This window comes from Triplophysa rosa, linkage group LG15, assembly GCF_024868665.1.
Source record: "Triplophysa rosa linkage group LG15, Trosa_1v2, whole genome shotgun sequence".
NCBI lineage: Eukaryota > Metazoa > Chordata > Actinopteri > Cypriniformes > Nemacheilidae > Triplophysa > Triplophysa rosa.
In genome coordinates, this window is record NC_079904.1 from 4837126 (window position 1) to 4864305 (window position 27180).

At 38.4% G+C, this 27180-nt stretch overlaps 2 protein-coding genes across 4 annotated transcripts in view; both read left to right on the top strand.

Moving 5' to 3' along the window:
* The window catches only part of ift172 (intraflagellar transport 172), a 31012-nt gene extending 7599 nt beyond the window's left edge, over positions 1-23413 (top strand). For 2 of the 3 annotated variants that reach the window (XM_057352142.1, XM_057352141.1), the window contains exons 16-48: positions 449-616; positions 1769-1905; positions 2036-2143; positions 5459-5543; positions 5734-5826; positions 5945-6022; positions 6130-6378; positions 6473-6551; positions 6636-6756; positions 6870-7014; positions 7096-7185; positions 8094-8191; positions 8344-8479; positions 8588-8704; positions 8808-8950; positions 9178-9271; positions 9528-9592; positions 9909-10089; positions 10664-10761; positions 12850-12979; positions 13608-13706; positions 14004-14113; positions 14850-14913; positions 16366-16452; positions 16533-16649; positions 17460-17570; positions 17678-17797; positions 18109-18204; positions 18515-18574; positions 18943-19041; positions 19125-19278; positions 19498-19589; positions 19868-23413. In XM_057352142.1, coding sequence (XP_057208125.1) covers positions 449-616; positions 1769-1905; positions 2036-2143; positions 5459-5543; positions 5734-5826; positions 5945-6022; positions 6130-6378; positions 6473-6551; positions 6636-6756; positions 6870-7014; positions 7096-7185; positions 8094-8191; positions 8344-8479; positions 8588-8704; positions 8808-8950; positions 9178-9271; positions 9528-9592; positions 9909-10089; positions 10664-10761; positions 12850-12979; positions 13608-13706; positions 14004-14113; positions 14850-14913; positions 16366-16452; positions 16533-16649; positions 17460-17570; positions 17678-17797; positions 18109-18204; positions 18515-18574; positions 18943-19041; positions 19125-19278; positions 19498-19589; positions 19868-19957 — 3714 coding nt within the window. In that variant the 3' untranslated portion in view covers positions 19958-23413. The remainder of the gene's footprint in view (positions 1-448; positions 617-1768; positions 1906-2035; positions 2144-5458; positions 5544-5733; positions 5827-5944; positions 6023-6129; positions 6379-6472; positions 6552-6635; positions 6757-6869; positions 7015-7095; positions 7186-8093; positions 8192-8343; positions 8480-8587; positions 8705-8807; positions 8951-9177; positions 9272-9527; positions 9593-9908; positions 10090-10663; positions 10762-12849; positions 12980-13607; positions 13707-14003; positions 14114-14849; positions 14914-16365; positions 16453-16532; positions 16650-17459; positions 17571-17677; positions 17798-18108; positions 18205-18514; positions 18575-18942; positions 19042-19124; positions 19279-19497; positions 19590-19867) is intronic. The other variant, XM_057352143.1, reaches the window with a different exon arrangement.
* A 2536-nt stretch (positions 23414-25949) lies between these two features.
* msraa (methionine sulfoxide reductase Aa) overlaps positions 25950-27180 on the top strand; it is a 61522-nt gene continuing 60291 nt past the window's right edge. Inside the window, exon 1 of the mRNA XM_057353502.1 lies at positions 25950-26140. Within this exon, the coding sequence (XP_057209485.1) occupies positions 26005-26140 (136 nt within the window). The 5' untranslated portion in view covers positions 25950-26004. The remainder of the gene's footprint in view (positions 26141-27180) is intronic.

A 27180-nucleotide genomic window follows, 5' to 3' on the forward strand; every position in this document is an offset into this window, starting at 1 on the left:
CATAAAAAATCCAGCTTAAGCTGGTAGTTATACTTTGCTAACATGTTAACTGCCATTCCATTCTATAGTAGCTGGTCGTTATTGGTCCAAGTTGGTCTACCAAGAAGAAAACAGCAGCTTTGTTCCAAATAAAAATTCTTCCATCGTTTACTCACCCTCGGGTTGTTCCAAATCTGTGTAAAAAAAATGTTTTTCTCTAAAAGACATTTACAATGAAAATGTTCCTACAATGGTAGTCTATGGTGGCCAAGAACTGTTTGGTTACAAGCATTCTTCCCAATATCTATTTCTTTGTGTTCATCAGAGCAAAAAAAGTTGAAGGTGATTAAAAGATGACAGAATTTTTGGGTGAACTGTTCCTTTAAGATTTAAGCTGTTTAATATGTTTAAAATCACAAAAATTGGTCATTATGTTGCTTATTATGTTTTTCTCATCATGTATGTTAAGCTCCACCTGTATGACATCGAGAGCAGCTTGAAGAGCACCATGTTGAGTTTCTGTCCGTACGTTCAGTGGGTCCCAGGCAGTGATGTAGTTGTGGCTCAGAACAGAGGAAATCTGTGCGTTTGGTACACCATTGACAGCCCGGAGAGGGTCACAATGTTTCCAATCAAGGTGAACTCAGATCTCAACTCAGGCATGCTTTACTGGGACACCAGCACATTATACAGGGTGTCCGCAGGGTCTTAAAAAGTATTAAAAGTTGATAAATAAATTTAGAGAAAATTAAGGCCCTTAAATAGTATAGTATAGTACTAAATTTTGTATCACCTTTTTATATTTGTCCTAAGCGGTCATATGCTAAAGTTTGCCCGAATTTAATCATTGTGTAGGCGAAGGGGAGATCCATTTACACCCGGTTGTTAAACAACATAGTTGACTAATGGGGAGTTTTTGTGCAAATGGTTGGAGGATAAGGAGTTGGAACCATGGCTAAGGGCCGTCTCTGGGAATAACCCTGAGGCGTACTGCTCGGGTTATTTCGGAAGGCGATTAGCGTAGCCTCGTTTCTCTTTCTAATAAACCTTGCATTGTGTTAGTCACTCAGTGCATTATCTGGGGCATCGTTCCACTCTTCTGAATTATGTTGCATTAATAAGGAGTTATCACAAACTAAGACTGTTTAGTTGTGCTATCTTACAATCAGTATATAGTAAATGTAAGTTAAAGTGATAGTTCGCCCAAAAACTAAAATTCTGTCATCATTTGCTCACCCTCATGTAATTTCATACCTTTATAAATTACTTTGTTATTTATAAACACAGAGAAAGTTATTCGGAAGAATGTTACACATTTTCAGTTCTGGAACATCATTGACTACCATAGTAGGACAAATTAAACGGGATTCAAAGGTGCCCCAGAACTGTTTGTTTTCCTAAATTCTTCAAAATATCTCATTTTGTGTTCAACAGAACAAAAAATATTTCTTTCCTGCTATGGTAGTGGATGATGTCCCAGAACTGAAAATTGCCAACATTCTTACAAATATCTTTCTTTGTGTTTATCAGAACATAGAAATGTATACAGGCTTGAAACAACCTGAGGGTGAGTAAATGATGACAGAATTCTCATTTTTGGGTGAACCTGCCCTTTAAAGTGTCGCCAATGTAACCGATTAAAACTTGAAGTGGCGATGAGGTCTTTAAATGTATGGAAAGAGTCTTAAAAAAGGTCTTAAAAAGTATTAAATTAAGCTCCATTTTTGTTTTTCTGTATATACCCTGTTATAGCACATGATTGCGCTAGTGATTTTTTGTGTTGCCATAGGGGGATATCGTAGACCTGGAGCGATCCAATGGTAAAACTGAAGTCATCGTGACTGAAGGGGTTAACTCTGTTTCTTACACCCTGGATGAGGGCCTCATTGAATTCGGTACAGCCATCGATGACGGCGACTATCACAGGTACCGCTGCACCAGCACTAAACATTGACTTGGCCTCAGCAAATCCCTAGTGTAATGCGCTAGAGTAGATTTTGTGCTTAGTTTGCTCAAGTATCCTCATTTAATGCTGGTCTTTTGTGTATGCGCACAGGGCCACAGCATTCCTGGAGACGCTGGAGATGTCTGCAGAGACAGAGGCCATGTGGAAGACCCTGAGCAAACTCTCCCTGGAGGCACGACAGCTCCACATCGCCGAAAGGTCAGAAAAGCAATACAGTCCTACAGTCCATTCATCTTTGACTTGGCTGCTGTGATGCCTTCGATCCAGATCCGATCTGTTTAACTGACAGACATCATTTTCTAAGCCTGTGAATCTGTTTTAAACAATTTGCTAGCTTATTAAACTAACTGCAAAGTGGTTAATTATGGATTTCAATGCACTCTAATTAACTGCATAAATTAAACATTAGCTCTGAAGTTGGTGACCAGAGAATTTTTGTGTGTGTTGGGCCACATTAACAAACTCGGAGAAGAATATTTTATTTAGTGTTTACCAACACCTTCTTCCCCAAAGACAGCAAACATGGTCAGATGTGTACGAGCAAACATTTAATAATTACAGCCGCATAACCGGCAATAGAGAAACATCTTTCACATGCTTAATGAAACAAAAACAACACTGTGTAGTACTGCACATGCACCTACCTCATTTCCTATTATATTTAGTTAACTTACAATACGCATTAGAAGCTTCACAAAAGTGCTATAAAATGAAATACTAACTAAATATATATGAACACATTTTAGCATTCATCTGATTCATCCAATCAGAAAGGAAGCCCCGAAAGAAGGATACCAAAGTAAAAATATGACCAATAAAGGAAAGACCCACTAAAGTAACTTGTATTTAGCAGTGAATGTTTAGTGCATTCCATAAGCATTAAAGTCCCAGCGAAATAAAAAATGACTGCCTATTTTTTCATGAAATATTGCAGCATTTATTGTAAATAGTTTATCAATGTGGGTCATTTTCTTTTTAAAATTCCTGTGCCCTCATAATCTTTAGTTAAAATCTGAAAATGCACTTCCTTCCTCTAATGACTATCCATCTTAGATGACATATGTAAGACGGCTTGGGTGGAGCATCCGTTAACTCCTCCCCTTCAACTGTCTGCTGCCAGATCCGTTTCAAAATGCAACGGCTGTTTTTATACATCCAGTAAGAGAAAGACGAAAGCCACGGCCACTATTTTTCTCATTCAAAATTCCATTTCACTCGGAAATGTGTCAAAATACGGAAGTAAAAAAAATCGCAACTTCCGGTTCACGTGGACTTTAAGAACACTAAATAAAGGCCCTGTCCCAAATGACGCACTTCATGTGGACTTGCGGTCTCGTGGACTTAAATTGCGCATGCTCGCCAAGTCTACGAGTCCGCAGGGTGTCCCATTCGTCTTTTTAGCGCTCAGAAGTCTGGTCGTGAGCGCCGCATTTGTGCCCTCGATGCGGTCTTCAGCGAAGCCTACATCTTTGGAGACTCTGCTGAAGTTACCTACCTAGAAATCCTTGCGAACGACCAATCACAGTACAGATGGGAGGAGTGTCGTGGATGTCAGACATATACGTAAACATGACGGATACATTTTTTAAATATATGTTTTGATAAAATTGTAAATTAAAATCATTTCTTATTCACATTATTGCTTATTTATTTTCTATTAAGCCAACTATTCAAGAATAAAAACGTTTAATGCAGTGCATTTTCTTACTTAAGGTAATAAGCCTACATAAGTAGGCTATCTATTGCATAATGCTCGGGTGGTATAATCACCATATGAAATACAAAACTATAAAAACCGGTAGCTCCTGTCCCAAATAACATCAATGGGACAGCAGTGTGATCGACTTCATGCGGCCTTGCGCGGACTGATCAGTGTATGACATCAAAGTACCGCGAGAGCCATTAGAAAGCACTGAAATGTTTTCTCAGATAGGATTCTGCCTACAGAAAAATGCGTGTAATCTGCTGGATAAGAGGAAAAGATCCTTCGCCTGAGATGGAAAAGCTGGTGCAGGAGGATAAAAGCTTGAGCACTAAAGATGCTCTTGAAAAGGCTTCCAGTGTTAGCAGCGGGCATGATTAGAGTTTTCATTTTACTGAATAAGCATTTTTAAGAGTCTGAAACTAGAATTTAAATTAGAAGGGCTTTAATAATGTAGGATGGATTTGTTATGTGTATGCTTATCTGCATAAAGCACACAGAGACAAAGTGGTCAGACCGTGAGGAGAATGCAAATGAAGAAGTGTATTTCCTGTCTCATGCCACTTTATGAAGAGCTAATTTCCGCTTCTCAGGCTGTTGTGATTGGTCGGTCCCCCTCTCAGTGCACGTGTATTCATAAGCTTTGGCTTTTAGCAATAAACAGAAACAATGGCGTCAACTTCACTTCATCAGTTAAAAACATAGATCGAAGTGTAACGGAGGTCTGCTAGTGCATGTGCAAACGTCAATCTTTGTTAGAGATCGCAATTTTTTTCCTACTATGGTGAGGGAAATGACACCGGACTGATTGGCGTCAGACCGGTTATATTAATTGACACTAATAAAAGAAGTGTTAGTTTTGCCTTTTTATATTGGACACGAGTTGGATAATAAAACAAGCAGATTGACTACGAGACATTTGCAAGCAGGACTTCAAAGGACGTTTCATAGAAGTGTTTTAGATGTGTGCACACACACACACACACACACACACAATATCAGTGTATTACACAGAACAGCTTTCACAGCCGATGTTAAAGTCATGGAAGCTGTCACTGACTGTAATGAAAGTGTAAGTAGTTTAGCGCGTAGCTCAGTCAAATGTTTACAATCTCTGTTAACCAAACACTACTCCAATGGCTCTCCTCGCCCCTTTTTTGGCGTATTCCGTTGGGCGGACATCATGTACCCGGGAAGTAAAGGGCTGTAGTCCGATTCCAACCCGTTCTCTGTAGTCCTTGAAAAGTGAATTCTGTTAATGACAATATCTCGCTTGGCATTGAACTTTGAGCTTTATCATTTTGCAGATATTATTTATGCTCTAACATCAACATTACACACTAACTAAAGGTTGAAAAATGGGATCGTGGGGAATGGGACCTTTACCATTTGTATGTTAGCTCTTAATTTTATTTTCAGTTTATTTTTAGTTTATTTTCATTCCGTTGGTTTTAGTTCATTTACTGTATTTAGTTTTAATATTTGAAAAGTGTAAAAGTTAACACATAGACAATGTTACATTTTTAGCACTTATCCAGTGATGTCTTTATATAGTGCCTCAAATTTAGCGGGGGCAGATTGTAAAGGCTGTACATTTTTGTATGTATGGTCTATCGAAAACTAAAACAAAATTACATTTGCGGCTTTATTTTCATATTTTCCCTCTTCTTCAGCGATGTGAAAAACTTGATCCCAGTGATGTTTGCTATCCAAAATACAGGCTGATTTTGTACAATATTGACAGTTGAATGTGTAAAAATGGGCTGTTGAGTCATTATTAGTTTATCCTGTGTCTCGTGATTGTTCCGCAGGTGTTTCGCAGCTCTAGGGGACGTCTCCAAAGTGAGATTCCTAAATGAGACCAACAAGATTGCAGATGCAGTCTCTAAGGAATATGTGAGTTGAGCAGACCAACGCAGATTTTTACATTTTGTTTGGAATCACCTTTCTTTTACAGTTAATAAGAACTGTAAAATATGTTTTTATTAGGGCTGACAAACGATGAATTGTGATTAATTGCATCCAGAATAAAAGTTTGTGTTTACATAATATATGACTGTGTACTTAATTTTGTATTTAATTGTAGGGTGGTGATGTTATAGACCACTACCAAGTGAAAGCGAGACTGGCAATGCTGGATAAAAACTTTAAGCTTGCTGAGATGTATTACATGGAACAGGTAAAGAAACGATTGCTAACTGTATGACCTGGTCGAGATCTGAGATGGAGAGACCAACTGAGATCTAAGATTGTATTTCCTTTATCGTGCTGTGAGTAATATCACTGTTACCCTATAGAATGCGGTTGAGGAAGCAATGGAAATGTACCAAGAGCTTCATATGTGGGATGAATGTATTGCCGTGGCAGAAACAAGGGTAACATTCTTGTGAACATTACATATTCTGAACTTCTAGTCAAATGTATACAGTGTTTATTGTTTAACTTGTGCATGCTAATAATAACGTGTCTTTTACTTTTGAAGGGCCATCCAGAGTTGGACAGTTTGAGACGCAGTTATTATTCTTACCTAATGGACACCAATCAGAACGAGAAAGCCGCGGAGGTGAAGGAGAGTGAGGGAGACATCACCGGTGCCGTTAACCTCTACCTGAAAGCTGGACTTCCTGCCAAAGCCTCCTGGCTGGCCATGAGCAGAGATGAGCTCCTATCGAACCATGACATCATGAGCCGCATCACCGCCGCACTCATTAAAGGAGAGTTCTATGAGAGGGTGGGTTGCTCCGGAGCTCAGAGGATTATGGGTATTTATTGGATTTTTCTGTGAATTTCATTGTAATAATTGTAGTTCTCATGTTGTTTTACAGGCAGGTGACCTGTTTGAGAGGATAAGAAATAATCAAAGAGCCCTAGATTGCTACAGGAAGGGAAGTGCTTTCAAGAAAGGTAAGGACGCCTGCAAACCATAATAACCGTAGGCAGGTTTGGGCATGACTGGTTGATCTCTGGTGATGCGTTGTTCCTCTGCAGCCGTGGATCTCGCTCGTGTTGCCTTCCCCGCTGAAGTGGTAAAGCTGGAGGAAGCGTGGGGAGATTATCTAGTGCAACAGAAACAAATGGATGCCGCTATCAACCATTACATAGAAGCCGGGTGAGTTTTAGGGCAACAGGCCTCTATAGATGTGCAGGTTATCTCCTCTCACCAGGGGTTGAATCAAAGTGTGTTAAAATTTGAATCTCTTTTTAACTTTCCTCCCATTGAAGCCGTTCCACCAAGGCCATAGAGGCGGCGATCGCAGCACGCCAGTGGAAGAAAGCATTGCATATACTGGAGCTGCAGGAAGACAAGACTGCTACCAAATATTATCCAAAGATAGCCCAGTACTATGCCTCTGTGCAAGAGTTTGAGGTATTTCATAGATCACATTAGAACTTTTACATTAATTTTACTTACTTTTTACATGGGTTGTCCTGTTTGGCTGAGTTACAGGTGGCCGAGCGTCTGTTCGTGAAAGGAGATCATATCAAAGATGCTATAGATATGTACACTCAGGCCGGGCGATGGGAGCAAGCTCATAAGGTCCTTTGTGTTCACTTTGTGTTCTGATGCAGACTGATTTTATTCTGATATACCTGACTGGTGGAAACTCAGTTGAGTTTGAAGAACAATGCTTGTCAAGATATTGATGAGTTGTTAATAATGAATGTTAATAATAGCTAGATATTTTGAAATGCATTTGCAAACATCAGCACTGTTGTCAATGCTCATACTTGTGTAGGGATTTTGAGAAGTATAGCCATAACGATTAAAGAAACAGTGATTTCTTTGCAACACAAAAGGAGATATTTTAGAAGCATTGCACTTTAAATACTATGAATGGGAACTAAATCTTTCAATTTTTTTTAGAAAAGACAAAAGCAGCATAAAATGTTATAAACATAATTTATATGACTATGGTCAATACATGTGTGTGAAGAGATATTTTCACCGTCATCGTTGAATCACCTTCATGTCTTTCAAAACCTGTATATGATTCTTTCTTTTGTGAAACACACAAACAAAAAGATATTTTGAGAAATGTCTCTGTGGTTTTGTGTCTATACAGTGAAAGTTAACGAGGGCCAACATTCTTCAAAATATTTTTTGTGTCCTGCAAAAGGAAAATGTAATACAGGTTTAAAATGATATGAGGGTGAATAAATGATGACAGAATTTTCATTTTTGGGGGGGAACTATCCCTTTATTTGGCTGAAAATCTTGACATCTGTCCTAGATTTCCTTGGCACACTCATGAGAGTTCTGGCTTAAATATTTTAGCTCCAAACATTAAAAGTAGTAAAACGTAATTGTTTTTCTTTAGCTAATAAATAAACGTGTCATGATTCTTTCCTAGAACAATTATTTACATTACAGAATGATTATACATTGTTATCAAGCTTTCTCTGTCTCTGTTGTGTTCTTGTCTTTTTCCGCTGGTCTACACACAGCTTGCAGTGAAGTGTATGACACAAGAGGACGTGTCTGCCCTTTATATCAGCAGAGCTCAAGACTTAGAGAAAGAGGGCAAGTTCAAAGAAGCTGAAAGGTAAACGCACACACATATACATACACTGACACACACACACACACACACACACACACACACACACACTGCTGTGTCTTGACCACTGTCACTTATTGTCAACAGCTATGTGCAGTTTTCCTCTTTTGCTTCATCTTCTTTTGCTTCATCTTTAGGCTCTTTACCACTGTAGATGAACCAGATCTGGCCATCACCATGTACAAGAACAAAAAAATGTACGATGACATGATCCGTCTGGTCGCCATACATCACAAAGACCTGCTGCAGGAAACGCATATTCACCTGGCCAAGGTTTAAGAGATACAGAGTTACAAAAAAACATTTGACCCAATTGTCTTTTGGCGAGGTGTAGTTTAGTTTATTTCTTAACAAAACCTCCATGTGCACTGATTTCCACAGGAGCTGGAATCCGAATCCAGGTTTCAAGAGGCGGAGTATCACTACCTAGAGGGGCAGGATTGGAAAGCCGCTGTAAACATGTACAGAGTCAACGATATGTGGGAGGAATCTTATAGGGTGTGTATGCACGCTACAGTGTTTTATTTGAGTTGATGAAATGTAGAATGTAGAGAGATTTAAACACCGTAGATACAAATTCTTCTTGACGTGTATACAACAGATAGCAAAGAGCCACGGAGGAGCCAATGCTCATAAGCAGGTGGCATACCTGTGGGCAAAAAGTCTTGGAGGAGAGGCTGCAGTTAAGCTACTCAACAAGTTTGGCTTGCTGGAAACCACCATTGACTTTGCGACTGATAACTAGTAAGTCAGTCAACACTGAAAATTCTGTGTTTGGTGTATTCAGGTGTTAAGAAGATCATTATTTATGTCCTTGACATCTAAAATGGGCTCTATTTCTGAGTGACACACTAAAGCAAAATATATATTGTAAAACATAAAACGTGCTTATAACTTTTGCAGAGTGACCTCAACGCCAACAGTCATGGAGAAAATTCTTACAATAACAAAAATCTCTTTGTTTTCTTAAGCTCATTTGACTTTGCTTTTGAGTTGGCACGACTCTCCATGAACCAGAAGGCTCCTGATATTCATCTGAAGAATGCCATGTACCTCGAAGACCAGGTATTTCTTACCTGCCAGTAGTGATTTCAGTTTTCTGCACTGCAGCGGGGTATATTGAAAGTAGCCTGTCTGAATGCTTTTGCTTATGCTGTCACATTCTGACAATATTGTAGAATTCAGTTTTATTAATGTGATGTACTGTATTAAGTTAATATGATGTAGTAAGGTCCTCACGGTTTTCATTTTTATTCATTTTATTTAATAGCAAGACCTTCCCAAAATGTATACTCAATAAGTGTAATATTTCACTTTCAAGGGCAAGTTCAATGAAGCTGAAACAGAGTTCATCAAAGCCGGGAAACCCAAGGAGGCTGTACTGATGTAAGTGATCTTTCATCATTTTCTTTTAAGCATAAATAACACAATTTTGTGAAGTTTTGAAATATATTTGCAATAGGGTAAGAAAAATATGTTTGTTTACAAAAGATTCTTTAAAAATAAGCCTTAGTATTTTACAAACAAAAAGTGTTGTTGTTAGGAGATATTTTTAATAGATTACTGAACGGAAACACTGTAACAATAACAAATACTGTACGTGCATGTGCATTTTAGCTCAAATCTTTGCATTATAAATGTATTATTGAACATCTATAGATGATGTTTGAATAAGGTTGACGTGTCTCTGTGTTTGTTGCAGGCACGTTCACAATAAAGACTGGAGTAACGCACAGAGGGTCGCTGAGGCTCATGATCCGGAGAGTGTGGCTGATATTTTAGTGAGCCAAGCTAAGTTCTGCTTCGACCAGAAAGAATTCCAGAAAGCAGAGGCCTTCCTGCTCCGAGCACAACGACCTGAGCTTGCTATTAAATACTACAAAGTAAGAGTCCTCAATCTAAAAGATTTGCCATAAATATGTGATAAAACAAAAAGTCAAATTTGGTGCCAACTATTCTATAGAACACATTAAAGTGATAGTTCACCCAAAATTGGAAATTCTTTCGTTATTTACTTCTGCAGAGCACAAAACAACTTTGAGTTCTCGTGGTGCCACCCTTTTCTTTTCAAAAAACATTCTTCAAAATATCTTCCGTTGTGTTCCACACGAGTAGAAGTCATATTCAGGTTTTCAACAAGATGAGGGTGAATAAATAATGACAGAATTTTTATTTGTGGATGCGCAATCCCTTTAACATCAGCAAGCAGAGTTCTGAACATTTAAAAGGATAAACAAGATGCTTTTTTCTGTTTTGTTTTTAAAAAACATTCTCACTGACACATTTTGTGAAATTGCACCAGCCACTTTATCTCATTGTAAAACTCTAAACCTCTTCCAAAGTTCAGACATTGTTGGTTGTTCACAATAACCTGAAGGGAAATAAGACTTTTTCTTGTGTGCATAAAATGAATATTAAGCTTCACAGGATTTTTTAAATGATAATATCCTCTTCCAGGATGCCGCGATGTGGACTGATGCAATGCGAATCTGCAAAGACTACTTACCCAGCAAACTGAGCATCCTTCAAAAGGAATACGAGAGTGAGGGCAACTGGTAATAAAACTCTTAACTTTTATGCTGTGTTTCCCTTCCACACGTCTCATTGGCTGTATCTCAGAAAATCCTTTTTTTATTGTTCTTTGGAAACTGCTAGAAAAAGCTAGCAGCTCTGAACTACAGTCAGATCCTCTTGTCGTTGCTTGACTTCCCTCCTTTATTAAAACATGGCAGCTTTTCATCCCAAATTATATCCATAATGAGCAGCTCATTAACCGTCTCCACTGATAACTTTCCTATTTTTAATGACTTGTGGGAAAACATCAAAGGCTAATTTGCTGCCTTCCTTGGGATGAAAAGGAGAAACATTTTGCATTGTCAGTTCAAGGCCCACTCAGCAGTAATACAGGCCTCTTGTATCATTAACCCATTTTCCTGTTCCACCTGTTATTTTTGTTTTTCATGCAAAGGAAAAACATGCACAGTACCTCAATAAAACACAGTAGGCATAAAATCCATGTTACAAGGACATCATGTAGATTCTTATGAATAATAAAACTATTAGAATAACTATAGAATATTTGCCAACAATCTTCATATTCCGGCACATAGCTGTCTAAGAGAAACAACTCTTAAATATTAAAGTTCTTGTGAACTGTAAGTTGTGATCGTTTTTACTTCTGTATTCTGACGCATTTCCGAGTGAAAGGGAGAAGGTGGCCGTGGCTTGTGTTTTCCACTGCGAATTGATTGGACGGATAAAAACAGGCATTGCCTTCAAAATGTTCGAGTGTCACGTGATTCATGGAGCCTTCAGATAGATCCAGGAAGTTATGTTTTCTCTTTAAATCCTTTATTTCTTTCATTTTTTTTATTCATTAAATGACTTGCGTCTTTAAATGGATTAAAAGTTCATCACAGTCGGTCTGTTTTGCTGCAGGTCCATGCGTTACTAGTAACTTCCGGGAACTATTGAGAGCCTCCATTAACCGCCATTTCTGTGAAAAAACTGTTCCATGGGTCCACTCGACCAATCTCAACGGCTCAGCTCTGCCACAACAGGGCAGAAGTGCATTTTCAGATTTTAATTGAAGATTGTGTAGGCACATGATTAAAATACAGACCCACACTGATAAGCTATTTATAATCAACACTGCAATATTCCATGACAAATTAGGAATTTAATTTTTTTATTTCACTGGGACTTCAAAGGTTTTTTTTCCCTCTGGGTATATAACTCTAACGTCACAAAATGTATGCACAATTGTCGACAATGTTAATACATGTTAAACTCTGTTCTGTCTGTATCCTTGTAAATGTCTCGCCATGGTGGCATTTACAATTGATTCAGAGGAGAAGTACAGGTAGGGAAGTGTACAGTCATGCATTTCTTGAGGAAAGTGCACTTGGTCTCTTGTGAGGCCTCATGAAACATGCTGTACATAAAATAACGCAACATCATCCCGTTAGATTGGGTGAAGACATGGGTTTTGGGGCGCGGTGTACATGTGATGCTGGCATGCTGCACACCCTAATGGCCCGTCCACACCGGGACGATAATCACGCGCGTTTATCGTCGACGTTTAACACTTCGTGACTAAACAAAGGGTGCCACAAGTGGCCGGAAACGGCAAATTTCGAATTAAAAACCCTTAATTCGCAAAAAAGTTTTTACGCTCGCTTGAGGTGGTTTTTCTTTTTTGCGAAAAAGGTTAATGCGAATAATGGGAGATGGAAACGCATTTGTCGAATAAATTCCTCCAAAAAGTAGCGTAACTGCACTATGAGACTGCGTAACCTGACTAACCAGACTACCGATCTTGTGACACAGCATCAGAAATGTTGTGATGGTCATTCTTAAATGCCTGAGCAAAGTCGTCAAAGTATTCTGTAATTGCCTCTTAGAACTGTCACGACTGTGTTTCCCAAACAGCAAGCATCCACAAAAGCACCGCATTTATTGTGTTTCGTAATCGTCTGCTTGCGCAAGTTTTATTATATATGAAAATTATTATATTCAGTGGCATCTCTTACTTTTCTTACTGATATTTAGTAGCAGTTTATTAGGAAGTGACGGTTGACTAGTTGGACAATTTCTCACACTGTAAGCCCATCTCAGATTAATGCATTTGTGTGTCTCTTCAGGGGTGTGGAAGGGATGGTCGAGCAGGCTCAGGAGTGGGAACAGACGGGCGAGTACGCTCAAGCCGTAGACTGCTATCTTAAAGTGAAGGACTCATCTAATATGGATTTGTTAATAAAGTGTTGGATGAAGGTAAAGTCCAGTGACTATTTCCTCACACTTCATACAGAACACAGTTGTCCAATTTCATGAAATTCTCTCTGTTACATCAAAATGTCTTCCTTTAAAATGACTTTCCATTTTAGAGGACGTTGAAATGTCATTGTATGAAATATAGGATAATGTCCTGGTTCACTCTGAAATACATCACATTATGATAGAAAAATGGGTTGGAGGCAATAATTCATGTTGACTTTAAGGTTAGATTTGGCAGATTTGACGTCGCATTTGCGAGTCTCTTACAGATTTTGATTTAAGCATTTAGGTTGATGGTATTGCAGAAATCCTTGTATTTAAAATCACCATTAATAATGTAATAGCTATATCAGAAATATTCTATTCCTGATATAGGGAATATTTCATTCAGATCATGAATCTTTCCCAGTAAAGGCTTAGAATTCGCTATGACAAAACGTTGATGTTTCAACCTAGATTCAACCTGTTGTTTTTGGACAAATTCTCAGTCGACCCAGCCCTGGTATGTGGCAGTCCATTAGAGCTACTCTGTTGACTTGAAATATCTTTATATAAGTGCATTCCTTTTCAAATCAATTGCATACACTGTATGAAAGATGTTTCCTCTCTTTTTCATGTCCTTCAGGCAGCAGAATTGGCCATTAAATTTCTATCCCATGAGAAGGCTGTGAACGTTAGTCAGGTCGTGGGACCACGCCTCACCCAGCTCAAAAAGTACAATGAGGTATGTTGTTTTTTTCTGTTATAAATTTATATTCGGTTTTTTAAACTCCCCATTTGACATTGACATTTGTTTTTCTCAAAGGTAAACCAAAATGCAATGCTGGCTTTTTGTTCGGTAAAAATATTGCATTTTGAAAGCACCATATTCAGAGACTGGTTTTTTGAGCATGCTTGCGCACAATTGTATATTTAGCACGTGACACAAAAGAAATGTGACCGCACAAAAGCTTGCCTGTTTTTTGGCGTCCTTCAAGCCGTCGACCTATTGAGGTACAAAATCTGTTTTTTTTTTTTTCAGGCTGCCGAGCTCTACCTCAACCTGGACCTCATTAGGAACGCCATAGACGCTTTTATTGAAGGGGAAGAATGGAACAAAGCCAAGAGAGTGGCCAAGGAGCTCGATCCAAGGTGAGCTCTTAGCATGCTGGTCGCCCCTAACAACGCTTCAGCCAACAATGTGACAGAAAATCACGGTTTCTCGCCGTCAGAAAAATAACTCGCTGGCCTTGTGTTGCCGAACACAAACCTCAGAGGTGCGGGTGGCCTTCACACTTTATCTCTAGCTGTTTTTTATTTGTGGAAAACAAAATAGGTTTACGAATCAAGTCTAAATACTTTCATGTTCTAACGTGCGAGGTTTACTCCTAAAGACCATGTGAAAACACTACAAAGTGGTTTTGCTTGCTGTGTTGATGTTTTTTTCTATTAAAATGGACATGTTTAAGTGTTTTGTAAGATAACCAATAAGCTTTAGTCTAGAGATGCAGCGATATATTGGCTAATAATCAGTATCGGTCCATAAAAGCAGTTTTTCACGCTATCGACTGATAGTTTAAAAAAGTAGATATACTGTACTAGATATACTATTTCCTGACATTTGATTGGACAAAAATCGGTGTAGCACAGTATGAGTTATCAATATCAACTATCTGTTTTCTCTAAGGTAAAAACTTTTAAATGTGCATTTATTGTACATAGATTCATTTTTATGGGTATAATGGTAAAACATTGTTTTTAAAATAATTATCAGTTCACTTGCATGTCAATAGCCTATATAAAGAAACCACATGAACAAGATAGCATAGAATTACACATTTATCTGTCTTTATTGAGATCTCATGTATAGATTTGATGATTTTCACAGGTTAGAGGAATATGTGGACAAACGTTACAAAGACCACCTGAAAAATCAAGGCAAAGTCGACTCTGTAAGTTCACCTTATTAAATATAATCAATTGCGTCCAAGAGATGCCATGTATAGTTCACTTCTTACTACATATCTCTGTCTGTATTTAGTCTGACATGAGCAGCATGGCTAAATATGTCAGAACATGTGTGCTAATTGAAAGAAACCAGTGGAGTTCAGTTCTGAATCATCAGAATTCTGTTTAAGTTTAAACAAAAAAATGTCTATTTCCTAGCAATGGTAGTTGTGGTTAAAGAATGCTGTAAATGAGCATAACATAACAGTATAGACAGCAGTTCCTCTACACGGTTACTTCATTGTTTTCAGTTATTGTTTTGAGGAGAGTAAAATGGAGATGATTGTCTTGATTCAATTTAGAATAACCGCTATGAGTCACCAAATTGATGTTGAGCGCTTGCCTCTCGTTGCAATGCTTCACCAGCAGCGCAGTTACACTGGCCGTCATTGAACGATGGCCAGGGGGGTTTTATTAAACAAAAAGTCAGAATGTTAAATTTTATGATTATTCACTCACCCTCATGTCATTCAAGACGTCCATGTCTTTATTTCTTCTGTAGAAACTAATCCAAGGTTGTTGAGGAAAACATTTTTGGATCTTCCTCCATATGATGGATTTAATGGGGGGGCAACTTGATTTAAGGTCCAAATTTCAGTTTCTTCGCAGCTTTAAATGGCTAAACGCAATACCAGCCGATGAATTAGGGTGTCTTATAGCAAAACGATTAGTCATTTTCGAAGAAAAATTCTACTTTTTGTTGTGAACGCACAACACAGTTGGGTGCAAGCCGTGTATTTGTGGTTAAAAAGTACAAAAAGTAGAATTTTTCTTAGAAAATGACTAATCGTTTCGCTAGAAGACACCCTAATTTGGACCTTAAATCAGGTTGCCCCCCATTAAATCAATTATATGGAGGAAGATCCGGACATGTTTCCCTCAACAACCATGGATTAGTTTCTACAGAAGAAATAAAGACATGGACGTCTTGGATGACATGAGGGTGAGTGAATAATCATACAATTTTAATTCTAAAGTGAACCTCTCCTTTAACAAGGAAACGAGTTAAATGCACTATTAAGTGTTTATAAAAGTAGCCTGGAGGGAATACTGTATCATTTGCTATGTTATTGTGCATGAATGGAGTCTGCATTGATCCGTTTAAGTCATGGGTTTAATTTCCAGTGAACACGCGTACTGATCAAATGTACAGCTTGAATGCATCATTAATAGCTTGGGATAAAAGCGTCTGCATATACGTAAATGTAGATTAAAGCAGTATGCCATGACAGGCTGTGGCTCACAGTCATTTGCCACAGATAAGGGGCGTTCTTATGCAGGATTCTAGGTTTGCTTATTATCTGACAGGGTTTATGATTAGTTCTGGAAGCATGTTTTTGCATAATTAGAATGTCAGAATGCCTACTATAGTAATAGTTTTGTTTTTGTTGAATCAGTTGGTTGGAGTAGACGTGATGGCTGCCCTGGACATGTACGCCGAGAGAGGCCAGTGGGAGAAATGCATTGACACGGCTTCAAAGCAGGTGCCTGTTTGCTTTTCATCTCAGACATGCCCGCATAGAGACACAATGACATTTATATCTGCTTTTGTCTTCTCCAACAGAATTTTAAGGTGTTGCACAAGTTCATCGCCCTTTATGCCACTTACCTGATAAAAGAGGGCGAGGCAGAGAAAGTGCTTCACCTGTACGCCCAGCACGGTGTGCCCGCTTATTCACAGGTATACACACAAAGCAGCTTTTGTTTTTAACTCCTTAAAGTCCACTAATATTGTTTGTGGAGGTATTTTGTCATTGTGATGTCTATTGATGACCATTTTCCACCAACTGTCTGTTTTTGGTACTGTACCTTTAAATGGGGTTTTAAGCAAGTGATGTCACATTTTGGTCTGTTTTCCCAGAAAAAAGAGGCTGTATTCAGCCACAGAAAAAATTAAGAGCCTATTCCAAATTTTCATTTTTATTTAGTATTTCTAGATGTACTGTGGGCATTCCAGTCCAGCCTCTGTTGAATTTCAACAAAATCAAACCTCAGGAGTGACATAAAGTCATCCAACAGACTGACAGCATGAAAACTGTGATAAAAATCCAGGTTATCGCATAAAAAATAAATGTTGAACTTTTCCTAAATACATACAGTACAAATATTACTGTTGTATTGCTTAAAAGTGAATATGAACTTGTTTTCTTTGCAGTATTGGAGGTCTGAAAAAATACAGAGCATCTATTCTGTTATTTTCACCTGTTTCTCTAGTTTTCATTTTCTGCAAACAAATCCAATAGAAAGAATATTTTATTTGAAATTTGGGAGAAATATTGTTAATAGTTCACAGAATGAAACAAAAAATGATCATTTTACTTAAACACATACCTTACAGTAAATTCAGAAAAACTGAAAATAATTTTGAAACGGTCCCTTAAAAGCATTTGTTTCAACATTTTAGAATACATGAGCAATTCTGTTTCCCGTCGTATGTTCCTTTCAGTGAAGGATATGAATTTTTAACGTTCCTCGTCTTCCCTCCTTGTAGAACTTCAACATCTACAAGCGGATGTTCCTGGAGTTAGTGAGTCTAAGGGACAGGGATTGCGCGGAAGCTTATCGGTCGTGGGCCGATCTGAGAGATGTCCTCCTGCTGCTGGTAAGCTCTTGGTTGCTATGGTTACTTGCATCAGAAAAGGATTATTTAGGCAGCATCGTTTGTATGTTTATGACTGATTGACATCATTTAATCTCTGTGGTATCCAGTGCGAAAACCTGACCAAATCTTCAGAGGCTAATTCTCCGGCTCATGAGGAGTTTGAGCAGATGCTACATGTCGCTCACTATTACGCCACACGCTCTGCAGCTAAAGGCATTGACCAGCTGGTATGTATTTTTCGGGCACATCTGCCAACAGAAACAATCGTATAACATCAAATACGTTCTAGAGCGGTGGCTTTTAATTAAAGTCCTGGTATCTTAAGTAATTTTGTATGTAGTTTGTATATGTTCAGATGTAAAAAGAAACATTGATGTTTTGATTGTAATGCCGTGCTTACACTCTTTAGGATGTCAGACTAACAATAACTTGTGTTTAGTTGACTTTGAAAATTGAACTGGAAAAGTGCCAAAAAATTGCACACTTCGGCTTTAACTTGTGTGTCGCCGTCAATTTGCATGTGTTTATTTATCGTCAGAGTCCTGTGGCTGCCAAGCTGTCCATCTCTCTCCTGAGGCACACCGAGCTCATCCCGGCCGACAAGGCTTTTTATGAGTCCGGCCTGGCTGCCAAGGTGAACTCGCAGCTCCAAACACACACTCACATACACGCTTCAACCATTCATGTGAGACGGAGAACAGGAGGACAGCTAGGAGCCCTGGGAAATTGGCTTAAATCTCTCTCCTCGTTTGCCTTCAGTTCAAGCTTACAGCAAGTGTGAATAATTTGATTCGCAAAGCAGCCTCATATTTTGAAGTCGCGGAGGCGACGCGTCCTCTCTTTCCTGATCTTTTTAAATATTTCTTATACTTTTCATTTTTAATATGTTGACATGTCAGAGTTGTTTCAGCCCCGCATGCCAGTGATGAATATTTCTCATGCAGGCTGTTGGTTGGGAGAACATGGCTTTTATCTTCCTGAACCGCTTTTTGGATTTGGCTGATGTAAGTAAAAGACTTCTGCTTTCGTCTGCAGTCTGATGAGCATCTTTCAAATTAGACTGGGGCTGTGTAGCAAACTCAAACCATAAGTTGTGCCTCTAGCATCTAGGTTATTATGAAATGAAACTGCTTGCAAACTATGATTTAATAATCATTTGCTTGCTCATAGACGTTGCTAGAATCTATTTAGATCCCCCTACCTTTTTGATCCATTTCTAGTGCCGTTATCCTTCCAAGTAGTCAAATAATTAAAAGCATAAAGTTGTGTTGCTTAGCAAGTCAATCTCAAAGCTTTACATATTCTTAAACTGGTCATTTGAGTCCTTTTTATGCCTCATTGCTTACATCATTTCTGTGCGCTGATGTCACAGGGCATTGATGAAGGCACGTTGGAGGCTCTGGATCACACCGATTTTCAAGACACAGATATTCCTTTCGAGGTTCCAGTACCTTCAAAGCTACACGTCACAGTAAGTCCTCACAGCAAACGCTGTACCCGCTCTGGATTGTTTTATTAGGCTCTGAGTGAGCCCTTCCCTTATCTGTGTTCCAGGTAGAGAAGAGGGAGGAGATTAGGGAATGGGTTCTTACTGTGTCTATGGACCAGCGGGTGGAGCAAGTGCTCCCCAAGGATGAGAGATTGACGTACGAGGCCTCCTTAGTGGCGGCTGGCACCGGTATCCGGTCACTGCCTTGTGTCATCACAGGTGATGCAGTCTGCACAGTAGAGAGTCTATTGGAGTCTCTGTTGAAGATATGGATTGATGTCCACTTGTCTTTTTATTTCTTTCTTTTAAGAAATTAAGACTTTAACCTAAGCAGTCCAGTGTACACACATGGTTTATACATTTCTGTCACTTTTTTATTATAATTATATAACATTGATCATTATTGCTTTTTATGTTTTTTTTTTATGTGGAACACAGGTTACCCTGTTCTGCGCAATAAAATTGAGTTCAAAACACCAGGGATGGCAGCAAATAAGGATGACTGGAATAAATTCCTGATGGCTACAAAGGTACATTTTTCTTTTAAAAAAAAAGTGTCTTCAATCGCAATGAAACACATTTGATTTATAATTAATATGCACTCTGGATCATAAGTTAAAAGTCAGGGCTGAATTTATTAGAATGTGTTGTGTAAATGTAAATGTAAATGCTTCTTTCAGATCATTTCATCATCAGTTATATTTTTTTTCCTTGGGGTTTGTTTGTAATTTTTGCACAGTTTTCCATCCATCATGCTTGAGGGTCGCCTGCCATGCTTTGATCATGATTAGTTTTTGTTTTTCTGTAGACCACTCATAGCCCAGAATGTCAGGATGTGCTGAAATTTATCTCGCAGTGGTGTGGAGGTCTCCCGTCAGCTGGATTCTCCTTCCACTGAGATCGGGGAAGGTGCACAATATCTGTTTCAATATCTGTCATCACCCCGTTCTTCCTTTTCTCTCGTTCACATGTCAACTCTTTAGCTTAAACATATAATCACTTTATTATTTATCTTTTGTAAAGATGTTTAGTTCTGACTCATCATCTTCTGACCATCTTTTGCATCGCAAGTATTTTGTCTGATGGTCATGATGAAAGTCATGACAGAGAAAATGTCTTGAGTTCAGAAGGATGTTCATCTTATTCATTTGAGTTGAATATTTTGGTACTTAAAAACAAAATAAAGGACTAATATTTCATTATTATTGTCAGTGTTCTCGTGAACATTTCTGTTAGCAAACTTTGGACAAATTATAAAGAAATATTGAACTGAAAGAAAAACAATTGTTCAATTTCTATTGGGGGTATTTTAAAATTTTGTAAAATTCCCCTTACTTTCTGTTCTGAAGGGTATATGCCCAATGTGCCAAATATTATTTATATTAGTTATCAATTCCAAAAATTACTTTTCAGAGACATGCACTAGTTAATTATTATTTTTTACTAGACCAGTCGATTTATGATAAATAACAATCACCTGTCAAACGACGCCACCTCGTGGAGATCATAACGTGTTGGGCGTGAGAGAACACACACACACACACACTCACTAGGTCGACCTGGTACAATTTTAACTAATATAGCCCCTAATGTTATGTAGAGCATTCATCTTTATTTTCGTGTCAGATACTTCTTTCATGAAAATGCACTAAACCCGGAAATAAGTCGAAAATATATGTAGGCTATGAAAGAGAGCCCTGGATTTGTGGGTAGTTTTGATTTCAGGTTCTCGCCGCTGCAATATTTGCCTGACTGAATCCGTTACTGATAATTTCGAGTTGCATTGTTTTTTCTCCATTTTTTTTTCACCATAAATTACACACCATAATAAATAGTTAACTGTCCCAATGTCCTACATTTTCATGCCACAGTATTTGAGCCCCAAAGTGTCAAGTGATCAACTCGCAAACATTAACATCGCATTGTTTTTAATCATCGCAATTGCCGCGTTGTTTGCTGTCTTGATTGAGATATTTTAAAATAGGCCTATAGCTTCCTTTTTATTCCAAAAGCTTTTATTAAAAACCACCCATGCAAATCCCACTGAAATGACTTACATTTGTGTCACGCGCTCACTGTGTCCCCGCGTCCTTCAAGAATCAACATTTACAAAAATTACCGGGTCGCTGATTGAAATACAGGGGCAGCTGAATTTAATCTGCGACCTAAATATTCTTTGATGAAATATGCTAATGTAGGCTAGTCTACACCTCTGTCTAATGAGGGTGATCTGACATTATAGGCTGTCCTTAAATACCCTTTAAAGGATATAGGCTTTGCCACAAGGCCGCTGCTCGCACATCAGAAAAGGCCTATTGCTAACAAATTCTACTTGTTCTTCATCACTTGTCTTTTTCCATCTGCAATGTCTTCGAGCATGTTAGTGTCTTGCTTTTAGGTTGCGGTCTTTGTAAAGCAAAATATGCGACATTAAAACGCACTTAGCATCTTTCTATCCGAAACTTAAAGTGCACGTTTTGTAAAATGACATCCTGACAATCTCTTGACTTGACTGAACAATTAAAAACGGAGGAAACACGACATTCACATCTTTCTAAACGCACAGAAGGCCCACACGTTTGTTTGATTCTCGCGTTATCAAAATAACATGTTATGCGTCCTCGGTTAAAGCCTGTCAATAACATAAACATTTCGTATTAATGTGTAAGATAAAGACCGCAATTCGATCGATCGAAAAGGATTCGTATTTAAATCACATTTATGAGTCGCAACAATAGCATTGCTATTTTTGATGATGACGACGAACGGAATCAATTTACGTTTGATGGAGTTTTAGTTTCATATGTGAAAAGCGATTTTTCAAAAGCCATAGGCCCATATTTCCAAAAGTAGCCTTTATCTATATATAAACGACCTTGAAAATGAGATTCACGGTTAATGAATATCTTAGAAATGGAGAGATTATATGAAATATTGATTTGGATGTACATCTGTCTCTCAAAAAATTGTACCACTTCACAATATTGAAGTGAATATGAAAGATGATAAAAACTGGAATTCAATGTATATTCAACATGGCTGGGTATTTGAAATCCGCTTCCGTTTCTATCACCATAGAAATATATCTAGATGAATGATGTGTATTGTTTTTTTTTTTACGTTATTACTAGTATTTAACCTTTTTTTGCTTTTTGACAAAACTAAGAATTTCTCTGAGATGTCACGTAAAACGCAGTTAAAGCGCGTAAACTTCTATAACCGTTTCTAAATTACGCATCCAAGCATGGGCCTGCAGCCTAAATACTAAACATCAACATTTATTGTGTGAATTATACGTGCACAATAATTTCAGAATAAAGTTAGGGTTTCAGTAAAAAATAACTGTAATTCATACATCAAAAAAATTGTAAATGGTTGCGTGGAAAAAAGAAATTAATGTCTGTTTCGTGAATATGTGATTTTATTGACAACCTCAAATTGTTTACAGATTTTTCAGAATCATGGATTCAAACGAACAGTCATACATTTTTGTGCCCTTACAATGAGGACACATTACAAGTGTCACTGTAAGTGCACACTGCTGTCCACTGACACTGTCATTTATGTGAGACAGACACCGTGTGAAAATCAGCAGTCAGGTACGTTTTGTCTGTTTTATTTTGTTGTCATTGTAGGCCTCACAACCTATCAATCCGTATTTCACCGTCTGCGTAGGCAAAAGGCTTTAAAACTTGATTTTTTTATTAAAATGCTCAATAAGTAGACCAAAAAGAGTAAATAACTAAATGCATTTCAGAAAACCTCTAGTTAGTCGTGTGATCCCCTTCTGTAAGGGTTCATTTGTTCATAACGTGGAATGATGACCACATTTGCTCCGCGCAAAATTCTAACAGATTTGCAAAAATCTATAGACGCATGCAGTTTGGCCGCATTGATGCGTCGGTTCGCCTTTACACACACGTTCGCGCTCTCATAAAACCCTATAAAAAAAAATAAAAAAAAACGTCATGCATAGCAAGATATGGTCTGTCTGCGTCAAAAATAGTCATCGATGATATTTGCCATCTCTCTTGGCATTCACCGCGTGCCTTAATTGTATGGACATTTAAATCAAGGTCCGCTGTGAACACGAAGAGAAGCGGGCCTATTTTCAGCCTCAATATTCACAATTGCACAACTATACGACAGCAACGATGTTGCACCAAAATGTCTACGTCCTCTGTCGACCGGCGTAACATCCAACATCTCACGAGCGTCATGCATCCCTAAAGCATCGGTGCATCGCTTGCCAGAACAATACCACTTTGTCAGCCTTCTAAAAATAACATATAATGTAAAAAAAACCCAAAGAAGTCATAAATGCAAGCGTTGCATTGATTACATTACCTATTTTTAGAAACCGTTCGAATGGCACGAGCTCGTTATTTCCACAGGACGGTGCGCATCTCCCCATCGTGTGTTGGTGCAACATAAGGCCCGAGTGATGGCAGTAAAAAGAAAGCGCTCAATGGCTTGCTGCAGTTGGTCCCTTGCTCAACTCCCATGAGATAAAAAAAATAGTAGAGGGCCCATCTGGCTCCTCACCAGCTTTGTCAAGTCTTGCATACGCTAAAATGCTAATGACCTAAATAGCTCATGCAAAATGCAGCAGAGGTAAGAAAGAATGGGGGAAACTGTTGGACTAAACCGAAGACACCGCCGCCTCGCGTGGGGGGTCGGGCGGGGTATATGTTAGAAGGTGGGGGCAGTTGAAAGCACCTGCATCAGGAGGGGTAAACCAAATATTGGGGAAAAAAAGTGGAGGGGACCATTTGTCAAAGCCAACCTTGCGCCATACACAGAAAGGAAAACGAGTCCCCGAAAATTGGTTTTTAATTAGGCGATGGGTTCGAGTGTCCTGACGTCCATTCAGTCTGAAAATCAAAGAACCTATTAATATAGCCTGTCATAATTTGATACAGTCGCACCTCAATGCATTTACAGTCGGCTCTTGCCATTAAAAGCAGAAAAGAAACATGCTTAAAGATTTTTTCGAATAAAACAGACGCAGTTTGTTGAAATTAACGATTTGAAAAATTATCATTAACCAATCATTGCATTCATTAAAACTTACACAAACACACCTTCCGACGCGGGAATAAACAATAGGTTTTATCCCCCGTGAACATTATTGTCCATATATCCAGTTTGGGGAAATGTCCACAAGCCTGTCGATGCTGAAGAGCGTCGTTCCAAAACCATCAAACGGTTGCACGCCTTTGCGCACGGGGCACCTTGATGTTGCTGTATGTAGCATAAATCATCTCCCCTTGCAGTGTTAGAGCACAAAAATCTCTTCGTGATGAACGAAAACCAAAGGCTTGTTAGAAAGAGATAGCCAGTGCAGGAGCTTTCGATGCTTGTAAGCGGAGTCGGTCATCATGTGAAATGGTGTGATGCAGAGCGCGATCTGACAGAGAGGAGGAGAGCAGCCCAGTTTATCACAGATACTGAAGCTCTCCGTCCTGCTCCTCTGTTCCCTTCAGAGAGGATTATACTCTGGTGGAAAGAGGTGGCATCTGTCGGCTTAAACAAGTCCCCGTTTGGAAAATATCTTGAAACAGTTGGAGTTTTCTTGATGCACAACAATGCGTTTTCTTAATGCACGAAACAGTGGGCTTGTTTATTCTGTGGCATATATTCTTAATGCACACCATCGCCTGTGCAATTAAAACGACAAACAAGAATACTAAACTCAACTATAAACCGAAAAACAACACAATAACCCACAGCTTGACATTTTATAACCCCAACACAAAAATGATTACTCTTATGGAATGCTACACAACAAATAAATTCACTAAACCTCATAACGAAACAAGGTCGTGGGCCATTATTCCAGTTATTGTTAATCCTTTCACATAAACGATTCCACGTGAAACAAATATTTCGTTAACACGTTATTAAACCTTTATAAAAGTAGTTTATCAAATTATGTCCAAAAAGAAGGTCGACTCCATGTGGCTTGTCATCTGCGCGTTGCGTCCCATCCCCCACGCACGCGCATCCCTCATGCCGCATTGATTTATTGTCGAACACTGATCTATCTATCTATCTATCTATCTATCTATCTATCTATCTATCTATCTATCTATCTATCTATCTATCTATCTATCTATCTATCTATCTATCTATCCGTTGCAGTCATCTGTTGCCTTTATGTATCTGTCCCTGCGCTTTCTTTAAGGTCACCAAGGTCCTCTCTTGTGTTGAAGTTTTGGAGGACTGTCGTCTACCGCACGCGTGTCTCAAACAAACACATTCGACACGCAGTGAACTCCAGATGGTAAAGCTTTTCAATCCACCCTTATGCTGACGACACATGAATGAAGACACCGTCTTTGCTCTCAGACAGACAACACCTTTAAGGGCTTGAGAATTGTATTAAACAAAGAAATGTCTCATCTTGGTTGTTTTGTTTTTATTTAATTATTTTGCATTGCTACTCATTACGGACTTTTAAGAAAATGCTTTAGGATTTATATGGATAATGTGATGTGTTTGGGTTAATATTTTCACACTTTGGTGTGATTTTCCTGAAATAATATATAAAAAAAAAGAATGATAATATAGCCTACATACAACATGCCCTTACATGTTATGGATATAACTTAAATTTATATAAGAAATGTGTGACTTCTAAGAAATGTATACAATTGTATATAATTAAATAACAAACGTGCAAACACAACGTTACAGTTTTACATTTTTATTAAAATGTATTATTCCATTCAAAGCTCAAAAATGCCAGCTCAATTTTATGTATTTTATCACTTGACCAAAACATAAACAGAACATCCTCCGCAAGGTTAAAATGATCATTATTATATATTAAAGCGCTCTTATTTAACATATACAAAAAGCAGTTGTTAAGTAACCCGGCTTGCGCGCGCTTGTGTAACCGTGCAGTTACGCAAGTGCAGCACGTGCAGAGTGTTTGCCCTCATGGTAGCGCGGACTCCGGTGCGTTTGTTTTGGCGTAGTTTTATCCATAGCAGGATGGGAGATATGTCCTTCAAAGTGCAAATGCCATCTCCAGAGGAAGCTTTACCGGGACGAGAGCAGAGTATGAAAGTATCAGGTACCGTATTTATGAATTTAACAGACTTTGAGTTTGTCGTTAACGTGCTAACGCGGCTATGCAAGTTGTCAGCGTTAACACGTAAAATGATTCCTGGTCTGGCATCGCTGTAAAGTCCTCAGTCACAATGAAGTACAACGTTATTAAAGTTACAGAAGTGCAGAACGTAGAGAAAAGAAATGTAACTACATTAAAGATGTGATGTGCTTTTCTGGGGCTGAAGCTGGGTTTTGTTTACACTCACTGACGCTCTGCGTGTCGCGCATGCTCAGTACTGACACGTTACGGAAACCATCTAATCCCATTTTTGTTTGCTCTAGACATTGGATTCGCTATATTTTAGATGGTCACTCATAATTAAACTCTTATTTGTTGACTCAGCCATCTATTTGAAGATACATTTAGTTTTCCTGACATCTAGGAATAAGTCATACATCATTTGAAAAATATTTCCCCCATCAATTTATTAGGGAAAACAAGGTAAAACAAAATGTTATTCAAGTACTTTTACTGAGTAATATGTCTAACACTCTTGGCATTAAATATTCAATATCGTTCTCCTCAGAGGTAGGAGCACAGGGTAGTAAAGGGCAATAAAAGGCACACTTGCAGTGCAGCAAACAGCTGACTCAGTCGCTTACATAAAAATGGAAATGCTGCTTTGAGGAGACTGAAGAGCTCTGATGGGAACAGCAGGCTTGCTATGAATCCTAAATCAAACCGGTTAAGTGACATCATTCAGCAGAGAAGAAAAATAAATCATCTAGCTCCTAGTCATTGTTTAGAAGACACTGGGGTTTAATCATTTCTAAGGATTTCCCATTGTCAAAATCATTCCAGCGCACCCTACTCTCTAGAAACCCCCACTGTATACCCTACATTGGTTGCTCGGTATGCTTACCTGAAATGTATTTTTTTAGTCTCTAGTTATTTAAATGGTAAAACATTTCATTGTGTACCCTTTATGCTGTTTTGTATTTAAATATTTCATAATTATGTTACGTATAGCCCTTGCAAAAAGTCTATTCATGGCTCTGCAC